Source organism: Pezoporus occidentalis, unplaced genomic scaffold (genome assembly GCF_034315485.1).
Source record: "Pezoporus occidentalis ecotype Australia unplaced genomic scaffold, CSIRO_AGI_Poc_V1 ctg2, whole genome shotgun sequence".
Lineage (NCBI taxonomy): Eukaryota > Metazoa > Chordata > Aves > Psittaciformes > Psittacidae > Pezoporus > Pezoporus occidentalis.
In genome coordinates, this window is record NW_026913855.1 from 18,101,806 (window position 1) to 18,123,164 (window position 21,359).

The 21,359-nt window shown below is 39.0% G+C and overlaps 1 protein-coding gene across 12 annotated transcripts in view; it reads left to right on the plus strand.

The window, feature by feature from the left end:
* The window catches only part of LOC134163303 (uncharacterized), a 273,936-nt gene that overhangs the window by 222,235 nt on the left and 30,342 nt on the right, over positions 1 to 21,359 (plus strand). For 2 of the 12 annotated variants that reach the window (XR_009964694.1, XR_009964693.1), the window contains one exon: positions 2,627 to 3,871. The exons of 6 other annotated variants lie outside the window; for them this stretch is intronic. Coding sequence is in view for 1 of the 6 variants with exons in the window: in XM_062618038.1 (XP_062474022.1) it covers positions 8,069 to 8,169; positions 8,928 to 9,197 (371 nt within the window). In the remaining 5 variants the exon portion in view is untranslated. Of the gene's footprint in view, positions 1 to 2,626; positions 3,872 to 3,975; positions 6,325 to 7,473; positions 8,170 to 8,927; positions 9,198 to 21,359 lie in introns of those variants that run through there. 4 more of the 12 variants (XR_009964688.1, XR_009964686.1, XR_009964687.1 and 1 more) reach the window with 4 other exon arrangements.

Sequence of the window (21,359 nt, forward strand, 5' to 3'; positions counted from 1 at the left end):
GTAATTTGAGCTGATCCCTAGTACCTAATGATATATTTTCAGTGGCTGGTCAGTGCTCTGAGAAAATTCAGGATACACATATGTGTAAGTGTCACAGCAAGAGAAAATAAGGCAGGAAACCTATAATTTCTTAATCCCTCAGATAAGTTTTGAATCAAATATGCCATTCCCTCATGTTCTGTTCTTCATATCCAGGGTTGGTTTATTTCTTTATTTTTGTATTGACAGGATTAAGGAATTAATTTCTACTTGGTTTTATGTGTATTTTTAAATAAGTGTGATTAAAACAAGTGCTTAAGCAAAATTACTGAGGAAACATTTTGTATGCACTTAGGAAAATACATAAAATAGAATTTATTATAGCTTTTCTCTCTCATACTACTGAATGTGTCTTGAGATTATTTAATCTTTCATTATTGAGACTCATCCTAAAACCTTTAAGCAATGCATGGAAGTCTGAGGATATTGGAATGAAGGCTGGAGCAACGTGTCTTACTGTGAGTTGAAAGAGAAGGACAAATCAGTGTTCTGATAAATGTAGTTGGAAGTGGGCGGAGAAGGTTGGAGGAGCCCTTGCCTCCTCAGTTTGTTTTTTTCTCCAGCCTGTAATGGATGCTACAATTTACAGCTGGAGCTGTTTGTGAGCAGGACTCTGTGTGTGACCAAATAACATAAACATATAAATGAAGTAGAAGCCCTCACTTAATTTTGGGAAGAGGGAAGGATGATAATGTGGCTTCCTACTAAATTTTATTGCCAAAGTATGTTTTATTGGTTGGAAGGAACATCCTTTACGAGCTGATGATGTGCTGACTGAAGCTTTGCATCCAAGATTTATGCTGGGTACCAAGGCTCTTTGATTTGTATCTATTCCACCTTTGCTTTAAAAGAAATTGGGCTTGAAACTCCTGGATCATTAGACCTTCTAAAACTAGAATAAGAAAAAAAAGATTTCACCTCTGTTGGCAGCATTATGTTTTACTTCTTGTAGCCCATATTGGTATTATAATCAGGAAAGGAAAGCTTGTTTTTTGTGGAATTCAAGCACAGTCTTGAATAAGCATGGATTTTAGTGCATGCTTAAGTGTGTGTCAAGGTGCACAGCTGAATGAAGCATGTAATTTAAAATTTTATACATATATGAGTTCATTGAGCAAATAAAATTTGAGCAATTTGTAAAGTTGCTGTTGAAATACAAAATTTATAAATAGGTTTAAATACACTCTAGCAGTTGAAGAGTAGAAAAATAACTTTAACTTCCAAATAATCTTAAACTGAAAGTGATACTGCCATATAGACACCTAGGAACTGTAAGTTAATTATCTAAGCAATTTCTTCTCAACTTTCAGTTAAAATTTAAGCCCTTGCCTCACTCTTCATTGTTTTTAAACTGCACATTAATGAGCTGACAAGAGGAGAAAAAAAAATCTCACTTGACAACCTGCACACCATATCCGCAGAATTCAGTGATCGATACTTCAGGGAAAGTTCTTGTGTCTTTAAAATACTTTGTGTTTTTACCTCTAAGATGACTTTGTCACTTGGTGAAAGATGATGACACCTGATCAGCTGCCCAGTTAATCTCATTCACAACAGAACAATAATATCTGTAATCTTTCGAAATTCACATGTTGGTAAATGCAGAGCCCTTTCAGCCATGTTATGTATTATTATTTATTTATACTATAGACCTTATCTTATATAAGGAAAGTGTTATGGTTTAGGGTTTGGAATTTTTTTTCCTCCCCACTTTGAATTAGATGTTGGTGTCCTTGGAAGTCAAGACCTGGAGGGAAGACCTTAGGACTGGAGTTCCAGCGTGCGTTTATGTTGCATCTCTGCTCCTGACAATCCCCATCATGGGATTGGCAGAATTTACCCTCCTTTCCAATGTTTTCCCTATTCATTCTAATAGTAATGCCCTCATATCTTCACTGGCACCCTCAAGTGAATTCCCTCACTATTCTGGAAGATTTCTTTAAATATTGATGACCAGTAAGTGTTGCACTATGTTGGCAGTCCAGCAGGCCCAATAACAAGTACTTTAAAATTGAGGGCATTGTACTCTGTCTTGCACAGTATTTTGCTGTGCGCTTTTTTTCAAGCCACAACTGAAGTGTCTGTTGCTTCTAAAAACAATTTTCAACTGTTCATATTAACAAGTTAAAAAAGGAGGCGAGAAACAAGTGCTTACAAGATTCCTTTCATGGTCACACTAATGAGTCGTTTGCAGACAGTTTTGTAGTGAGTTTACTCGACATCCCTATGGCCAGAGACTAAATCTGCAAAAGCATATACATGAGGTTGGGTGACAGGTATCAAAATTAGTCAGTGGAATCGAGTAGCTTTAGAAATGGGACTTGAGGTTTCTTTGACATTTCACCTTATATCTTTCAGCAAGGCTGAAAACTTGGGTATACTTGAGTATGGCTTAGAATAGGGTTTAGATACAGCTATTTATCAGACTCTCCTGGGGAACTTTATAGTTCTTGGCTTCACGAATGATGATGATCTGCTGAGAATGACTGTTTTATAAGTGAAAAGGCGAAAGTGGCTGTAGTTCTGTTTGTCCAGCCTCTAGTGTGTGATACATTATTGGACTGATTCCAGTTTCCTGTTTATATAGGGTCTGGCTTTGATGCGAGTACAAGAGATTAAGAAGCAGAAGCAGAGTTCCTGTTTTAGAAGTTTCTCATTAAGATGTATGGAAGTCCAGTGACACTCTGCTGACAATTATTAAAAACATCAGACTGGAGAGCACATACTTTTATATCAGCACCAAAGATTTAAAGGCGCACCACCTCAGTAACAGCCCCACTACTTCATCTTTGATGAAAGCCACAGATTAGGAGGATATTTTGCATGTTGTTTTACATATGTTTTAAGCTAAGGAAGATCATTCTGAAAAGCTTATTTGTCTATACAAGAGAATTTATGTAAATAATTCCTGCATTAAATAAAATCCCACAGTTTTGTCTGAAGTTCATTTGTCGACCAAAGTGATTTGAAAACTGTTGATAGCAATTTGTTAGTTGCATTTTACATTAAGAAGTCATACTTTACTTGCAGTTTCAGTGTCTTTAGCAAAGCTTCATGCCATTATCTCTTACGATGCCTCTGCCTGATTAACTACAGTTCTCCTTAGTACAGAGCTCCACCTCCCTGGGATTGAGATAGGGTAACCTATTGCCCTGACTCTTGCTGTTGCATAATGATTTGTTTGGCAGCCCAAACTTTTTTTTCTTGTGTTGCTAATGAGTTACAAACCCCTGTTATGTTCTGTTTGTCATCTTTCATCAAGAAATGATAAATATGTCTATACATATGAATTCTGTTATATGCAATATAATTCTGGTAACAACATATATGATAACTGGAGCATGATAACCAATAACAGAAAGCTTGTACTTACAGGTCTTTAAAGAATCACTGCCTTTATACATTTGAAATATAGAACTGGCTAGATTTAATTTCTGCTCTGGTGTGTGTTTATACTGACTTTTTTGTTCTTTTTTGTTACTTATGGTTGTGTAATTTACATTTACTTAATAATCCAGAATGTTTAGAAAATAGAAAAAAGATTGTCTGCTGTAAAAGTACTCCCATCAACAAGCGGGTAGTTGTCAAATGTTAAAACTAAATAAGATCCAACTGGGCATAATTAAACCAGGACTTCCACTTAATAAGGTGCATACATGTATATTGGAACTGCTGAATTCAGAGGTGGACGGGATTATCCTTATATTAATTTTGAAGCTATTAGCTCTTGAAAAAAGAGCTTAAAAATAAAGATAGCTTATTAAGCTCAGCTCTGCTATCTTCAGTGAGACACCATGAGACTTCTTTCACGGAAGCTTCCTTCTCCTCTTCCATCCCCAAAAAATCAGGGCAATTTAGTTTTCTTTAGAAAGGGCCCACAACAGAATTTTTAAAAATAGTATTTACTTAATGTGCCTGTTAGGACAACAGACCTTGAATAGGTTGTTTTTTTTTGTAGGTCTGTGATGTGAAAGCAGAGCTCACCATCTTAAATTCAGTTGAAATCTTATGTCCTTTTATATAATCTCCCTACCCATGGAGTACTCAGTATGACTAAGGAATCCCTGTGAACACATCAGGTTATTGTGAACACATCTGTGATTCTACGATTCTACTTGGGACTGGTTGAAACGAGTCTTCAGTTACATATCTGAGCATTGCAGCCATCTAACCCTGCTTCTTAGGTCCTCTCATCCTCTTAATACAAGTGCATGTTGAATTTTAGTCAGCCAGGAAATGTTGACCTGTGAGGCCAAGGTGTGTTTGGCATGCTGTAATGTCAGGCTGTTACAGGGGTGCCCTCAGCTGATGGGGAGTGGCTGCAATGGTAAGCATGCATGCCTTTGTTAAACATAATCAGCATATCGGTAGTGTTTATACCTGGCTTGATTTATTTCCACTGGGACAGTGTTTTATTCTGCTTTAGATCCAACATAGAAGAGATCTGGCATATCTTTGTTAACACTAGATACATAAAGTGCTCAAGAAAACATTGAAATCAAAGCTTTGCTCATATTTATATTTCTGTTCTGGGTGCGATTTTGGAAGCAAAGTTGAATCTTACAATTAAACAGAGTGACACAGAAGTCCTCCTCCTCAGAGCTGCAAAGATAGGCCACCACAGCAGCTGGCAAACCTGCCTTTTGCAGTGTAGAGCGGTGGTGTTAGTGTCCCAACACAGTCTCCACAGAGAATCTCCAATATTACGATCTTCTCCCCGATATCTGTAAGAGATTTTCTAAAAAAGCCCTGGTGGTGTCCAGGCAGGTACATGATCACAGTCATCACAAGAGGAGGTTAGTACAGCTGCCTTTTCCTTACCAGAGATGTACTCCTGCTCCTAACTTATGATCATGTACCGAGTTTACTGTGCTCCCTCTTTTCATGCCACATTTAATATCATGTCAATGTGCATGTAATAAAACTTGAAGATCACTAAATATTTTCTATGGCATTAAATACATAGAAATAGAGCAGTCAGCAGCTAGGAACTGTAACTTTATCAGCAACACCACTACTACCATCACTATCAGTACTTAAACTGGATGCTCCAGCTCTACCTAGCTGCTGTTGCCTAAATGTATTTTAGCAGCATGCAACACAAGTTCTTCCTGCACCAGTCAGGCATTATATCTTAAGCACAATGATAGAAATATAAATAAAATAACAATTTAAAAGCCCAACCACAACAAAATACCACCTCTGGTTTTAACAATGAGACAGCAAAAGCTTAAAAAGATATTCTTCTAGCTGGCTGTTGCAGTTACTCAAGAAAATTTTCAAGAAATTGCAATTTTACTGTTTCAGGCCGGAGGAAAAAACCCCAAACCAACCAGTCCAAACAAATTGCTCATAGAAGAAGAAAAAAATAATTTAAAGTTTAAAATAGCATTTTAAAAACAGAAAAACAAATCCCAAGGCTTATCATTCCCTTGCATAATATATCTAAGCAGAGCTAAGGCCTTTTTTCCATACACAGGCTTCTTTCCAAGTAGAGAGGACCAGAATAGCACGCAGTTTTGAAAACTATCCCATTACTTTGGAGCAAATTTAGCCTTCAGTTTTGTATGCATCGTGGGCAGCTTCAGTTTCAACCTTCAAGCTATTATATATGTAATGGTATTTTAGAAATATATATGACGAATAGTATATATTTTATTGGTGATAGTTACTGGAATTTGTTATTGTGCAAAGGTATAATTGTAGAGATACAGTTTTGCTTACTGTTAAATATTCAAAGCCTGAGTTACATGGGAGAGCTGGGATATAAAGCAGGGCTTTTGTTTTTTGTTTCTTTTTTGTTTTTGTTTTTTTTCTCGTTGCTGGCTTTTACTGTAGGCCAATTAAAGAACTTGGCAGTGGGGTTTTTTTATCGTTTCTGGAACATGTCAAAACTTCCTAACTCACATGTTTTCCAGATGCTGAAATGAAGGCACCTAAGTTTTGCAGGCTTTATTTTTATCCATCAGTGACAGTCTTGGAACAAGTGGCATTCAATCAATAAGCCACATTTTCTTTTTTTCAAGGTAGCTATAAGAGTATGATATAGCGAAAAGAACTGTAACACTGTGAACTGCAGTTCATATGAGAAATTACTGTCCCAGCTCCTAATGCCAAGTGCACTGAACTGGAATAAGCAGAGCTGGAATGAAACAGAAAATAAAAACCAAAAGTTGACTCCCTGCCTTTAATCAGGAAGCAGTACCGTGACCCCTGTAAGTATCAAATAACCCATAAAAAGAGCTCATGTTGTAACAACTCTTTGGAAAACTACATGGAATTAAGGTATTTGCATCTCTCAAGAGGGTGTTCATTTATAAGGTGCATGTTTTGCTCTACTTGAAGGTAAATATGCTGTCTTAAGCTGAGTATTATTGTGCTGCGTAATATTTGGCCTGTTTGTTGGGAAAGTTTAATTTAGCAAGCTTTAACTATGGGCAAATATCAAATGTTTTCTGTGATTAAGCTTTGAGTTTGTCTTAGATACCAGTATTTCAAATTCTAGACATAAAACTATGTAAAGCTCTCTAATGGCCCTTAAAGGAAACCACAAACTGTTTCTTGAGTTGGTTACACACGGAGTCACTCCAAGGGCCTTGGTCTTGCAGCCCTTGAAGTCAATAGCTGCGCTCCCATAGATTTTTGTGGTACAGGCACGGCGCTCTCTGCCTTGCGCAGGAGCCAGCTGAAGTCAGCCCTCGTGCTCTGTCAGACAGTTCAAAGCTAGCAAAGCTGTCATCATCGCTGGCAAGCCCTAGGGGTAAAGTGAGGACAGGGCGAGGCTGCCAGAGCAGTTCCCGGCGATGAACTCTCTCAGGTCACTCCTCCAGCAGAGCCGCAGTCAGCAGAGGAGATCACCCAGCAGCCACCCCGGCCTCTGGCCAGTGGCTTTAGGATAGCGCTGGCCTTTTGGGCTGGTGTACTGCCATCTGTGCCTTGCATTTCCAAAGGCCATCTTCTCTTATGTGTGTATTTCATCCAAACTCTGAAAATTTTAAGCCTGCTCGTAAGTGTTGGAGTGTGCAGACATCATCACAGGCAGTACGAGCCTGCAGAAATGTTGCCAGCCAAAGAGTGCTTGTATGTGCAGATGCAGGGGCTGAAATTGTGGTACCATTTTTGCAAGGTCTTGTACCTGCATTTGAAGTGAAAGCTCATGCATGTGCTTTGTGCATGCAGGCTCAAAAGAATCCCTGCTGAAAATTTACCTTTGCTGCAGTCACACAGAATAACTAAAAACCAAGCACATACATTTTCAGTTAAATGTAATTTTTCTAGCCCTCCATTTATTATTCAAAGGAAACTTATGTAGAGTACCATCATTCAGCTGATTGCATTAGATGTTGATATAAACCTTTAAGTAAAAAAGTAGTTTTTCTTGCACAATGTCTGTCTGTTTCTCTTGCACATATATGCAAAAACAAATGTGTGTGTGCACATGCATGCATGGGTGCATGTGATCTCATGGCCAACATTATATCTTGAGGCATTCACTAGTGGTTCTATTATAGCTAGGCTTACTCAAGATATGCTTTTTCTTTGACAGTGACATGTAGCATTGCCTTGATTAATATTATTACTCTAGGGAACATCAAAAAAAACGTGGAGCAAGAAAATTATTGTTACAGTAAAAGCCATTCAAATGAACATGCTTATTAACATGCCTCTCAATTGCACAGAGACTAAAAGACAGGGAGTACGTTCTCCTCTCCCACATTGCTCTGCATATTTTGTCATTATGCTGCAGAGCTGTCGCGACTGCTGTCTCCTGGTTATGATTTTCAAATCCCAGTTGATGATTAATACCTTTGGCTCAGACAATTGTAAAAGGCCGGTGCTGTTGCTGCATACATTTTAGCACTGCTCTGGCAGTGGTGATGTGCATCACAATGTGGAGCGGCATGGAGGGTGGAAGAAAGACAAGAGTGAAAGAAAGAGTGTGTCACGCAAGAAATAATTTTTTCCATATGTTCTCCCCATTTTCCAGGTCAGCATTCAGGCAGGTTCAACCAGAAAGCACATTTCATGAATGCCTTGCATTTCTGTAGCACCTTTTATTTACAAATATCCTAAAGCCTCTCATGAGGAGATCAAAAATCTAGGATTCATGGATAAACTCAGTGTCCTGGGGTAAAGAGGAAGAGTGGACAAGGTGTGGAATTTCATCCAGGTGTTGCTGGAAACTGTACCTTTGCCAGGGAAAGAGTGTCCCTGAGCCGACAGTAGGGTCACACAAAAGCTTGGAGGGAAGGCAGCGGGTATGCTTTGTGGCAATAACAAAATTAAATCAGCAAAACTACTGATGAGCACTCAAGGTAGATAAACATAATCATGAGGAAAAAATGAATGAGAAATTCATGAAAGTATTATAGGATTCCTGATGTTCCTCATTCTGCTTTCTAGGATTGCTCTGGCTGTCTCTTCTTTCTTCCATCTTTATCTGCTCTCTTGCATATTCACTTTTCCTTTTGGAACTTTCTGTCCCACTCTACCATACAGCTGTCTCTCCTCAAGTTCCTTTTCCTCTCAGTCCTAGTGCCTCTCACCTGGCTATTTGGGTTCCTCTCTCAAATGTAGGCATGAGCATTTACAACATTTTAGTGCATTGGTAATGGTCCAAAACAAGTCTAATGCACAAAAAAATTAGTTAGGAGAACCTGTATATGCACTGGTGTGCAGTGTGGTGTATACTGGTGAGTGTGCAATACCTGGTGCTTGTATTATTTATTATGTAAATGTATCTGCCTATGAAAAATAGTCTCAGCCTCTCTCAGACTGGGATGCTGAGTGCGCTGGACATTTGTGAACAATACTGTTGTGAGTCGTACCCTTCCCGTTTGTCACTGAGGATGTTTGCTCAGATTTAAGTATTGTTTTTGTTTTGGCAGGGGCCAAAAGCTGGGATCAGGAAGTGGCTGCACCCTGATGGCTGTCATTTCCCCTGCGCGTAACTCCTGTTTACTGCCAGCTGCTTTCTTACAGACACATCACCCGGGCTTTGACACGACTGGGCCCGTCACTGACTCAGAACTAGTAAACTTTGTGTGGCTACTGGCTCATTTGTGCTGTTCTTTGCAAACGACAAGGTCAGCCTGGGGAAAGAAAAATAAAATCAAAAATAGTCATCGGATCTTTCACAATCCTCTGCTCGGATTAGGGTACGTGTGTTCCCACTGAGTCAGTAAATGACAGCAGCAGGGAATGTCTCAAGTGGACAGTGGGGAGCTGGGCAGATCTCTGATGCAGAAGCTGCTTTTCCAGCAGGATGTGGAGGAGATCCTGGTAGACTGATGGCTGGCTGCCCGGTTTGCAATGTGTCCTGTCAGGCCTCCGTCTGAATTCCTCCCCCTGTGAAAGCTTTCATTACATTTGTCACTTGATACATTAGTTTGTTTTAATGCACTGGAACCCCACGTACGTTTAACAACAGCTTTCTTCTTGTTTTATGGGGCTCCACTGTGTTTGGAAAGGAATTAAAGCATTTGAAAGGCTTGGCAGTTTCATTCTAGATGGACATCCAATCCAAATTAGTATAAGTCACTTAAAATTGAAGTAAAATGTTTTCAGGAGAGTGATCTAATAGATATTGGCTTAAACTAATTGGATTTTCAATAGACAAATTACTGCATTTTTCTTATTAGTGCTCTGTAAAGACTTTCACGTTGTATGGGAGAATGTAGTTCCCTGCTATTGAGCTGAGGAGGAGAGAAAACACTGACTGAAGATACTTTCTGAGTCACTGAATGCTGCAGATATTGGGTGGCAGAAGGATGCTCAGCCTTCCAGGCTGCTTGCTTACTGTTGAAGGGGTGTTGCCATTTTCCCGTGTTTTCCTACAGGTTTCCACATCCTCATGCTCATTGTATGGATGAGATGATTGTCAGGCTGCCACTGACCTGTCTGAAAGAAGGCTGTCACCTGGAGAAGCAAAGCATATAGCCTCTTGTATTACATCTAGAATAACAGGTTTTTTTTAATAAACAAAAGCAGTGTTTATTTCCAGGTAAGGGATACAGGAAACAATATGTTTCCCTTCAAAGTCAACTTCTGTATTCTAATAAGCTATGAATTAGAGCTAAATAAGATCTAAATAAATATTCATTTTTAAGAGTTTTTTTAAAAGTATTATTATCCCCAATAGAAAAAGAAAACAAACAGGGATTCTTAAAACCTTACCTAATGTTGGGAGCATCATCATTTGATTCCTTCTAAAACATGTTTTTTGTAAAGAACTGGTGTGCATTTATTTTATTCCCAGTGCTTGTCCAAAATTTCCCCTTTCATTGAATATCAGAGTGGATGTCATATGGAGAAAGGAGCTGATCCTCAAAAGGTACAAGACCATGTGGCCTTGAGAGGTGGTTGGTTGGTGCAGAGAACTGAAATAGCTTCTTTTTCGTAGTACTGAAATGTTTGTATGAGCAGCAGTAGTAAGAGCATATTTTAGTGTCCATGCAGTAAAATTGAATTTGCTTGTGGATGCAATTAGATAATATTGAGTTGTAATGGTTAATATGCAAATAAAACCATGATATTCTTTCATCTAGCTTCCTGTGTAGGGAGTAGTAGACAGAGAAAATAGAGTGGTGCTGTGTAGAATTACTGTGTCATTTATTTTTCTAATGCAAATAACCTAAAGCAAGGTTTGTCTGTGAGATATTTGTTCTCTCAGTTTAGGAGAGTCAGTAGTTGACTACACTGCTGAAGCATGCAAATACATATTTTTTCAGGGCAGATTTGGTGTATCTCATGCAGTCTTGACCATGCCAAGTCCAGTATCCCAGCTGAAAAAAGTTTCAGTCAGTGCACTGCATTTCCATGTGATTATGCTGGTGTGGTTATTGTTTTTTGTTACCTTTTGAATAGATAATTTAAAATTGTTCTCTGTAGGGATGTACTCTATTCCTGTCTGCCTATCAATCTTTCTATCTGAATGCAGAAGTATTTGATTAGTGTATTTAAAGTAATAAAGATGTCAACGGTAGTGTCACATTGACTGATGTTAATTATAAGTCTTTAATGGCTCGTCTGGTTTGGCCACTCTCCTTTTAGATTGTGATTTTATGGTTAAAATAATGCCCTGCTGTCCACAGGCTGGGTCATAAATTGTGGTCTATCTTTCTTTGATGACTCTGCATGTGGTGGTATAATCCCAATAACATACATTATTTTGGTAAAAGGAACGCAGTGACTTTCATAGAAGTGATGGATGGATTTATAAGGACTAGCTAACAGACTGGCTGGACTCACACCAGAGGCAAGGCTGATTGCTCTGCTTGTGCATTGCCGTAAGCAGAAACATTAGGCTGGCAGTCTGAGATAACTGATGATTTTCATTCAGTCCTTCCCTTTCCACACCGTACCATTAGTAACAGTTAAAGAAAATGCTGAGGTGTGAATCAAAGACCCCTATCAAAAGGCTCTTTACTTAGTAAAATGTAAAAAAATCTTCTGTTGGCTTCTGTAAGCTATGCTGAATAAAAAGCACTGCAGACTTTTGCTTTGTGGGCATTCATTTTAAGTCATGCAATGAATGGTCAGTGAACGCTTGTTCACCTTACGAAAGGTCGTTGCCATGATGAGGAAAAAGCTACAGCTCTGAGAGATCTCACCACCTCTGGTGGAATTTAATCATTTTGTGTGTATATGAAAGTGAAATTTCAGGGGACCACGCAGGGATGTGTGTGCTCAGGTATGCCCACGTATATATAGACGTGTATCAAGTTACATGCTGTGGTGATTCTGAAACACCACCTTGATACTTCTGTATTCATAACTGGCACTCTGGAGCTGCAGCACAGCACAGAAAATCCCATAATGCCATGTGTGCATACAGGCAGGTGCACACAGATGTCTTCAGAGTGGTCTGTGCCCTATGGGGCCTGTAATATAACTGGTGAACCTGGCTGAAAAGCAGGATAGTTCCTGCTAAAGTTAGGAATAGGCATTCACTTGGAAAAGATACAGTTACAGAAAGTAATTTCTTGGCATCCTAATCCTGGCTTTTACTGCTTGGTAGCTCACTGCAGTTCTATTGTGGTGTGTGATTGACAGCAATGAAGTCCAAGGAAATTACTACTGGGGGGGTGTGTGTGTTGTGTTGTTTTGGTTTTGTTATTTTTGATGAAGATGGGACTCATAAAATGAATCCAGAGCAGAATTATAGTGTAAACAATGGTAAAACATATCACAAGTTTGAAGCATTTGAATTCCATTGCAGACTGCCAGTTCTGATACTGCTTTCTGTGAGCAGACATCTTACACAGCTACTGCTGGACCAATGGCTTTTTTAATAAACCCAATCAGTATTTGTTTATTGAGTTAGACAGCTGTGTCACTCCTTCACAGAACAGCAATATGAGTATGTTTAAATGTACCAAGAAAGCCAACAAATAAAAAAAATTCCTCCAAACCCAAGACAAAGCAGGATTTGCATAAAGGGGTTTTAATCTCAGTTTTTTACTTACCAGTAATAATTTTTCTGACTCTATCAAAGCAGCAGTATGCCTTTGCCATGTTGTGAAGTGTATGCTTCCAGAAGTCACATCAGCTGGACAACATCTGGCTGGCTGATGAACTCAGCGGGCAGCTGTACTTGCAGGTTTGGAGTTACTTCTGGTTGTCATCAGAGGTCCTGCTGATGGAGTGAGTGTATGGAGCCCATTGCCCATGTGAATGTTTTGTGTTAGTTTTGTTTTGGGATAGTGGCGTGTTCAAGTTAGTTGCTGTTAGTTTTGGTCTGTTTTTTGGTTTTATTTTTCGGTTTGGGGGAGTATTTTTATTTTTTATTTTTATTTTTATTCTTTAATTGATCAGAGTTTTTGCTTTTGCCATGTGTGCTGGAGCTGGGTTGTGCATCCCCATGAAGCATTCTCCCAGGCCCCCAAAGGACAGAGTTCCCTTTGTCCTAACCCCTGCCTCTTCATCTCGTTCCTGTTCTACACTCAGCTCATTCACAGCACTGGCAATGCTCTGAGAGTCGAGACGAATGTGCCCTGTGCTGGGGAGTTATCAGAGACATATGCTTCATATAAACACATTGTTTGCTCTCCAAGTGGAGGAGCCCCTCAAGTAGCATGTGTGACTGTACACAGAGGGGATCATCCTACACACAGAAACTTGTGCTGACCGAAGGAGGTGGCAGCGGGGTTATTTATTCTCTCTCAACTTGATTATTTCACTCTTTTATTTATTATGAATTATCACTAGTTCGTGTGTTGGACATAAAATGGAAAAAAAAAAAATAAAAAAAGAATATCAGCCCTAAGGCTTCTGTTTAAAAATGCAGGTTAATCCTATGTGGCTTTCAAAAGCATTTCTGTAGCATGTTACTAATTAAGATAAGGTTATCATTTTAAGTTATACCAGGAATGCAATTAGAGTTCTTAGTAAGAACTGTAGCAATCAATTTTATACAAATTATTCAGACCTGGTAAGGTAGAATGCAGTTTTAATAGGACAAGAGAACACACTGTGGTTTTATTAAATATAATATAGATTAAAATTAGAGCTGAATGCTGTACTGCCTTTCATTCAGCAGATCTCTTGTATACTTTTCTAAAATATTTTCTTAGGTAGGATTAATCCAAGTATATTTTTTCCTCTCCTTTTCCATGTACAGTTTCAATTGATTTTTCACCTTGTAAAAGAGTCCTGTAAATGGATATACTGTTAAAGCAAAAATGAATGTAGAGAAGTATTTGCTATGCTTACTAAATTATATGAATTTCACAGGTACAAATGGGTGCAAGTTAATGTCAGAGGTATGCATTTGTAGATGTATGCATTTTCTGCAGGTACTGTAGAAGAGTGGTCAAATTCAGCCCCTATTTAAGTGAAGAAAGCAGAGTGGGCTGTCCTCCTACCAGTGCACCAGACAGGCTTGGATGCTGGATGTGTCCTTACCTTTGAAATTTGGCCAAACCTCAAAATAGAGAGGGGAAAAAAAAAAAAAAAACAACAAACAATCAAACCCCATCGTGTGTGTTAGTGGAAGAACTATACTTACCCACTTTCACATTTGTTTGTTCATTAAGACATACCCATTTCTGAGAAACAGTGTGCACCATAGACATGCAAACTGCAAAGTATGTTGTTGTGGAAGGGCTTCACAGTCTCTTGCATACGATGTGATGTTTTTATCTCTGTGTAGTGTCCTTTTCAGTGTACTTCTGTCACAGCAGTGAGTCTCTTTTCCAAGCAGAGAATTCTTGTCCTTTAGGTTTTCCCATAACAGTCGTCTTTAACATAGTTACTTTAACATAATCTTGCTCTGGTTGCTTCTTTCCTTTGGAGTTGTGCAAACTTATATTCCTTGAGTTATACTCATGTTTTACAGATGCCCTTTCCTACATGCTTAAAAGTGGATGGCATTAAACTGCAGTTTATATCGAGTGTATGCGTGGGCTTAATCAATAATTAAAAGGTTGAAACGCTATAATAATCACTGTTCCTCGTGTGATTAAAAACTCAGCAAATTCAGAAGAAAAGCTTTATCTAAAAGGAAACAAAATGTGAAATGTGGTTGAATGCACACTCCACCAGCTTTAATTGCCCAGTATAAAAACTTGGTGATCAGTGAATAAAATAGTCTATAAGTACATGTTAGGAGAAAGCTATTTATAAAAATGCATTAGTTTTCTAGGTTTACTTTTTGTCAGAAACATGTTAAAATGGTTAAGTTTTCTATTTCAGATGTCTTTCATAACAGAAAAATTTTCCCTAAGATTTGTAACTATTTCTCTTGAAATGCACACTACAAGTGTTTGGGTGAGAATTATATTATTTTACAGGGTGGGAAATGAAAGCCCCTAACTTCTTCCTCCAGTTTTTTGCATCAAGCTGTCCATCTTAAAAAGAGCAGTGTCTAACTAACTCTTTCCTAAGACGTTCAGTAGGTGGGCTAAGAGGAAATCTATTCAAATACCTGGTTTTATCCATGTCACTGTACTGTACTTCCCAGAGCCCGTTATCTACATTTTTTCATTATCTGGGCTGTACTTATCAGCCTCACTGACCTTGAGGTAAGGTATTACTGTACTGCATTTTATCAGGGGTGGTGCAGATGGCACTTTTCTGTTTTGGGGCAGGTTTTCCTTTCGATATGATGCTGTAATCCAGGGGAATAAAAATTACTTTTTAACCAGGAATCTTGTTAAGTTTGAAGGAATACTTCATGAAAAGATTGGTTATCATGTTTTTGCAGTTAATTTGATTATTAGTGTGTGTTGCTGTCTAACCCCAGCTGGCAACTAAGAAGTTTTATGTTGATTGCAAAGGCAGTAGGTAACTTGAGTATGCTTTGTTGGAAAAGTGAACCCATTAATAAGGTTCCTTTTTTATTTAGGTAACGTGGTGAAGATTGTTGGATTAAGAAAGCATAATATGGAAAAAAACCAGCCCTGCTTTCATGGAGATCATCCTCTATAGTTAGAAAGATGTAATTTGGGACTTTTGGCAATTAGATAATAATTGTCATTAGTAATGTACAAAACAAAGGACATTCTACAGGTGTTTCATATTCTCATTTCTTTCTTATAGGAAGTTACTTTTATGTTTGCTTTCAATCAGAGTTATGAGTAGGATTAGGTTTTGGGATATATGTTGTTGGGGTTGTTCACTGCAGAGCAGAAGACACCTTTACACCTGCTTGGTGTAACCAGGCTGTCACGAGGACCCTGTGGATGTTGGAAACTCTCACCTGCACTGGTGTTTATACAGATACTATATTGTAGTCTACAAGGCTTGCTCAGGCTTATCAAGGCAAGGTTCATTAACAGTCGTCACAGACCTTGTTATTGTGACTGTAAGCTTACAGGTGAAGGTTATTTTGTCATACACAGAAGTAAAGAGAGTTTGTGTTTATGGAAGGAATTCCTCTGTGCTAAATCTAGATGGCTGGCCTTCATTAGCAATAAAAAAGGTATGTGGACTGATAGCATGGCTGGGTATCAGATTCATTTATTATTAAACTTACAGTAAAGGTTAGTTTGGTCAAAATGTCTTTTAACAATGTCTTATGAAATTTAACATTGTAAGTATTTAACAATATCAGTGAAGCACAGCCTGTTTGCTGGATCCAAATCTGTGGAATAGCAAGTTTTTCTAGACTGGTTCAGAGTGATGGGTTATTTTTTCATATATCATATTTCACTGTCGTAATTTGGAAGGTTTTGTTTTGAGATGTTTTGAAATCCTTAAAAACACAGAATGGGATGTTAATGATGAGTAAAAGAAAATATTCCAAAGCTGAATCTAGTTATAGATGTCAGAGCTAGGAAAAAAAGCCAGCTTTGAAATGGCAATTGAGTGCAGAAGACATTTTCAAATGACTTCTTGATGTTGGATGTAAGACCAGGAAACATTCACCCTGTTGTCCATAATTATTTTTAGAGCTCCTCAAAGTTTTTCACAATTTGTTTACAATTAAACATATTTGCAGTCCACAAATTAATAACACGCATCTGAGGCTTTTATGTTGCTCAGCCAGTATAACATCTGCACTCTGGATGCTGCAGTCCTGACTCAGAAAACAGTCTTTACCAGCAAAGACCAGTTAGGTATGTGCTTGTATCATACTGAGGATTGTAGAATGTAAGAAAGTGTTTACTATGTGGGCTTAAATAGATCTAATTTTAGGGTTTTTGAATAAATTTGAGATATTGCTTTTCTTCTTCAATTTATTCTTCTGACTTTGTTTTCATTCCTGATGCTACTCAATCTTCTAACCTTCCTTCTCTCCTGCTAACCTAAGGCTGTAGTGTTGTGGTGAATACTGTTTGGTTAGCACAGTAGCAGAGGAGGTGGACTGCCGTTAAGAAGCATTTGTTAAAGTAATTGAAAGGTTAAGGTTTATAGTTCAACAAAAATATGGACACTGCTATTTCCTATGGCACAAATAATGACCTAAAGTACACCGTTTATAATATTACACACACAGGTATGTTAGAAGAATTATTTATAAGGTTTCGGACACAAATAGACATGAAGAAACACCAGCAGTAAATCTATCCCTCAGTAATGTGTACATTTGTATATGCCCATTTGCTCTCTGCATGACTGATCATACATGCTTTCTTTTTGTAGAATGCTTTCTTTTTGTAGAAGTTCCCATCTCTTTCCCTGAGCAGGATGGATATAGCAAATTGTTGTAGATTTCCCCCCTTTTTTTTAAGTCTTTCTGTTTACTGTGTTTCGAAATCTCTGTTCCAAAGAGGTGTTTTTTTGCCATCAGTTAATGTATGCATTATCTTACTGATCCACAAAACGATCAATCTGTGTCACATCCCCATGACATGAAGGGCTGAAATTATCCTTGTTTTACAGACACAAAACTGAAGCATAAATGCAGTAGTGCAGAGTCTCACCAGTTCAGGGTATTTGGTTTGTGATGCTCATTGTTGTACCATCAGAACAAAACTTTTTACTGACTTCAGTTGTGGCTGTAAATACCTTGAGGGCCTGGAGTGGAAAATGCATGTACAGAACTTCTGTATAGTTAGGTAATGTTACAAGTCTCATGCAAAGGCAGAAGGGGGTGAATTCTGTTCACTAAAATAATATTCATCTTTCCAAAAGAGGTTTAGATGTAAAAAAGAAATCCAAGCAAACAAACAAAAAAACTACAGCGTTGTCAAATTTGGGTTCTTATCTGAGAAGCAGCAAAGGTAACACTACCATGAACAAGATATATGCTTGCAAAATTCTGGCTACAGCTCTTGGAACGGCAGATGATTCACAAAGAACATGTTGAAATAAATATTGTTTGGGGAGAAGGACTCTTAGAAATATCTAATGCTATTTTATTGTAAGTTTACAAATTGAGATAAAATAAAGCCAAGCACAGACAGGATTGAGGTTTGAGAGAGATAAAAGCACAAATTAAAAAGTGAGCAGGAGGCAGTGTTAATAATAAGTGGTGCTATTGGCTCTTCTCCTTACTTGATCACTCAGCATTTCAGCCAGATATGTACACTTATATGTGTGTATATATATATTAAAAATATGTGTAAGGCTATATAAATATATATATAAGGAGATATATGGATACATGTATAATAAAAAAGTATGAAAGCTTCTATTTGCACGTGTTCATTATGCAGCCCAAACTCCTGTGTGATGAGAACATGAAACGGGGTTTAAATGTGTGATTATTCTCACTTCTGTGTTGTGTTGTGGTTTCTGGAAGCAGCTCGTTGCTCTTGCAGTTTGGTCCTTGACCTTCTATCACTTTTGGAGACATGCCATGCAATCTTTGTTTACAGTAACAAGCATGGAAAAACTGACTTCCTGACAGTAATGCTGAAGTCTAAGTTGAAACCACCCACAGGTGAAAAAACATAGTTCTTCCACTTTGAACTTGTAATGTGTTTGATGTAAAATACCCATCTAAAACTGGGCAGCCAACAAAAGGAAACCAGTCCTTTGCCCAAGACCAGCTATTAACTGCTTTGTCAGCAGTTTCACTAAGGAGTTGGTTGTAATGTGCTTCAGAATGGTTTTCCTTGCATATAGTATAATTTAGAAAAAACCCAAACTCTTGGTTATTTAATTTTCATATAGGCATGATATTAATTGGCTGAGCGGTTCAGGACCCTTCATAGACTTCTGGCTATTACACATGCAGGTCTTTGTATGTAATTTCTTCGTCACAAAGCTTTTTAACAGCCTGGTAAAATACATTAGGATTTGCAGATTGTTTTGTATAAAGAACTGATATATTGCACAATTTCCTTGTTTTCTGGCATTTGTATAATTTTACCCAGTGTTCTGTGTTCACCAACCCATACTAATGACTGTAAGACTTTTAAAGGAAATTAGGGTATTTACATAAGGAATTTCTGTGTTCAGTCTAGATTGTCTTGTTAAGGTGCAGGATTACTAAACAAAGCAACACTTGAGTTTGGAAGTCAAAGTCATGATGTGAATTGAATGCAAATCTAATGGAAGATTTGCGGCCCAGATCAGTGGTCATGTTTTTGGTGATGCAACTTAGGTGATGTGTTTTGTAGCAAGTAGCTATTCCATAATTATGTTAACAGACTGTTATCTTGCACTTTCAGGAATTTGCAAGGGCATGATAAGAAGGGTGAAAGAGTGAGCTAATGAAGCATCACTATATTCCTGCAAGTCATGTGTTCAAGTGGTATGGTATGTGTTTTAACGCAAACTTCCAAATCCTCTGCATAAATCTTATTTGCTTTTTACATCATTAGAATAATTACAGTACTCTAAATTAACTTATGGCCTGACCCCTTTTGCACTGGCATATGTGTCATGTCAGTTGCTTTTGAATCATGAAAAGAATTTGGCCCCAAGGGCTAACTTAACTGGAGGAAACAGTTTTTAGTGAGAATAATAATGGGAATATTAACCTCAGGAAATGCCCACAAATATAGAGAAACTTGTGTATTTTTTTCACTGTTGATTAACACTTAGTTGCATTTACATTGATGTATCACGTTCTGCTCTGTTGAATTCCTATATTCCAGGACTGCTTCTGAAGTCTTCTTTCTCACACAAACAGTTTGCAGGATTCCAACAACACAGGGCTTAAGACATGTAGACTCAGGCCTTTAAAGTGCATAGGCATTTTGTAGCATTCAATGATCAAACACAGGCAAATACTGAGAAACTGTCACTCAGATTTTAAGCATAGTATTTGTACTCATACTGGAAACAGAATCTGAAATATTATTATCAAAGAGCTGAGAAATACAAACGTATGGGGTCAGTGTTATCATAGAATCATAGAATAGTTAGGGTTGGAAAGGACCTTAAGATCATCAAGTTCCAACCCCCCTGCCGTGGGCAGGGATGCCTTACGCTAAATCCTATCACCCAAAGCCTCGCCCAGCCTGGTCTTGAACACTGCCAAGGATGGAGCATTCACAACCTCCCTGGGGAACCTATTCCAGTGCCTCACCACCCTAACAGGAAAGAATTTCCTTCTTATATCCAATCTAAACTTCCCCTGTTTAAGTTTTAACCCGTTACCCCTTGTCCTATCACTACAGTCTCTAATGGAGTCCCTCTCCAGCATCCCTATAGGCCCCCTTCAGATACTAGAAGGCTGCTATGAGGTCTCCAAGCAGCCTTCTCTTCTCCAGGCTGAACAGCCCCAGCTTTCTCAGCCTGTCTTCATACGGGAGGTACTCCAGTCCCCTGATCATCCTCATGGCCCTTCTCTGGACTTGTTCCAACAGTTCCATGTCCTTTTTATGTTGAGGACACCAGAACTGCACACAATACTCCAGGTGAGGTCTCACAAGAGCAGAGTAGAGGGGCAGGATTCCCTCCTTCGACCTGCTGGTCATGCTCCTTTTGATGCAGCCCAGGATACAGTTGGCTTTCTGGGCTGTGAGCGCACACTGAAGCCGGCTCATGTTCATTTTCTCATCGACCAACACCCCCAAGTCCTTCTCTGCAGGGCTGCTCTGAATCTCTTCTCTGCCCAACCTGTAGCTGTGCCTGGGATTGCTCCGACCCAGGTGTAGGACCTTGCACTTGGCATGGTTAAACTTCATGAGGTTGGCATCAGCCCACCTCACAAGCGTGTCAAGGTCTCTCTGGATGGCATTCCTTCCCTCCAGGGTATCATCGGAACCACACAGCTTGGTGTCATCGGCAAACTTGCTGAGGGTGCACTCAATCCCACTGTCCATGTCAGCGACAAAGATGTTAAACGAGGCTGGTCCCAACGCCGATCCCTGAGGGACACCACTCGTTACTGTTCTCCAGCCGGACATTGAGCCATTGACCACAACTCTTTGTGTGCAGCCATCCAGCCAGTTCTTTATCCACCAAGCGGTCCATCCATCAAATTGATGTCTCTCCAATTTAGAGACAAGGGTGTCGTGTGGGACAGTGTTGAACGCTTTTCCCAAGTCCAGGTAGATGACATCAACTGCTTCTACCCCTGTCCTTCGGTTCTGTAGCCCCATCATAGAAGGCCACCAAATTGGTCAGGCAGGATTTCCCCTTAGTGAAGCCATGCTGGCTGTCACCAAGCACCTTGTTGATTTTCATGTGCCTTAGCATGCCTTCCAGGAGAAACTGCTCCAAGATTTTGCCAGGCACAGAGGTGAGACTGACTGGTCTGTAGTTCCCTGCATCATCCATTTTCCCTTTCTTGAAAATGGGGGTTATATTGAAGTCACCCATGAGAACAAGGGCCTGTGAGCGTGAGACTTTTCCTGTCTTCCTTTCCAAGTGCTTCATCCACAGGTTCTCTTGATCAGGCGGTCTGTAACAGATCCCCACAGTAATGTCTCCCATAGCTATATTCCCTTTAACCCTGACCCACAAACTCTCTGTGGACT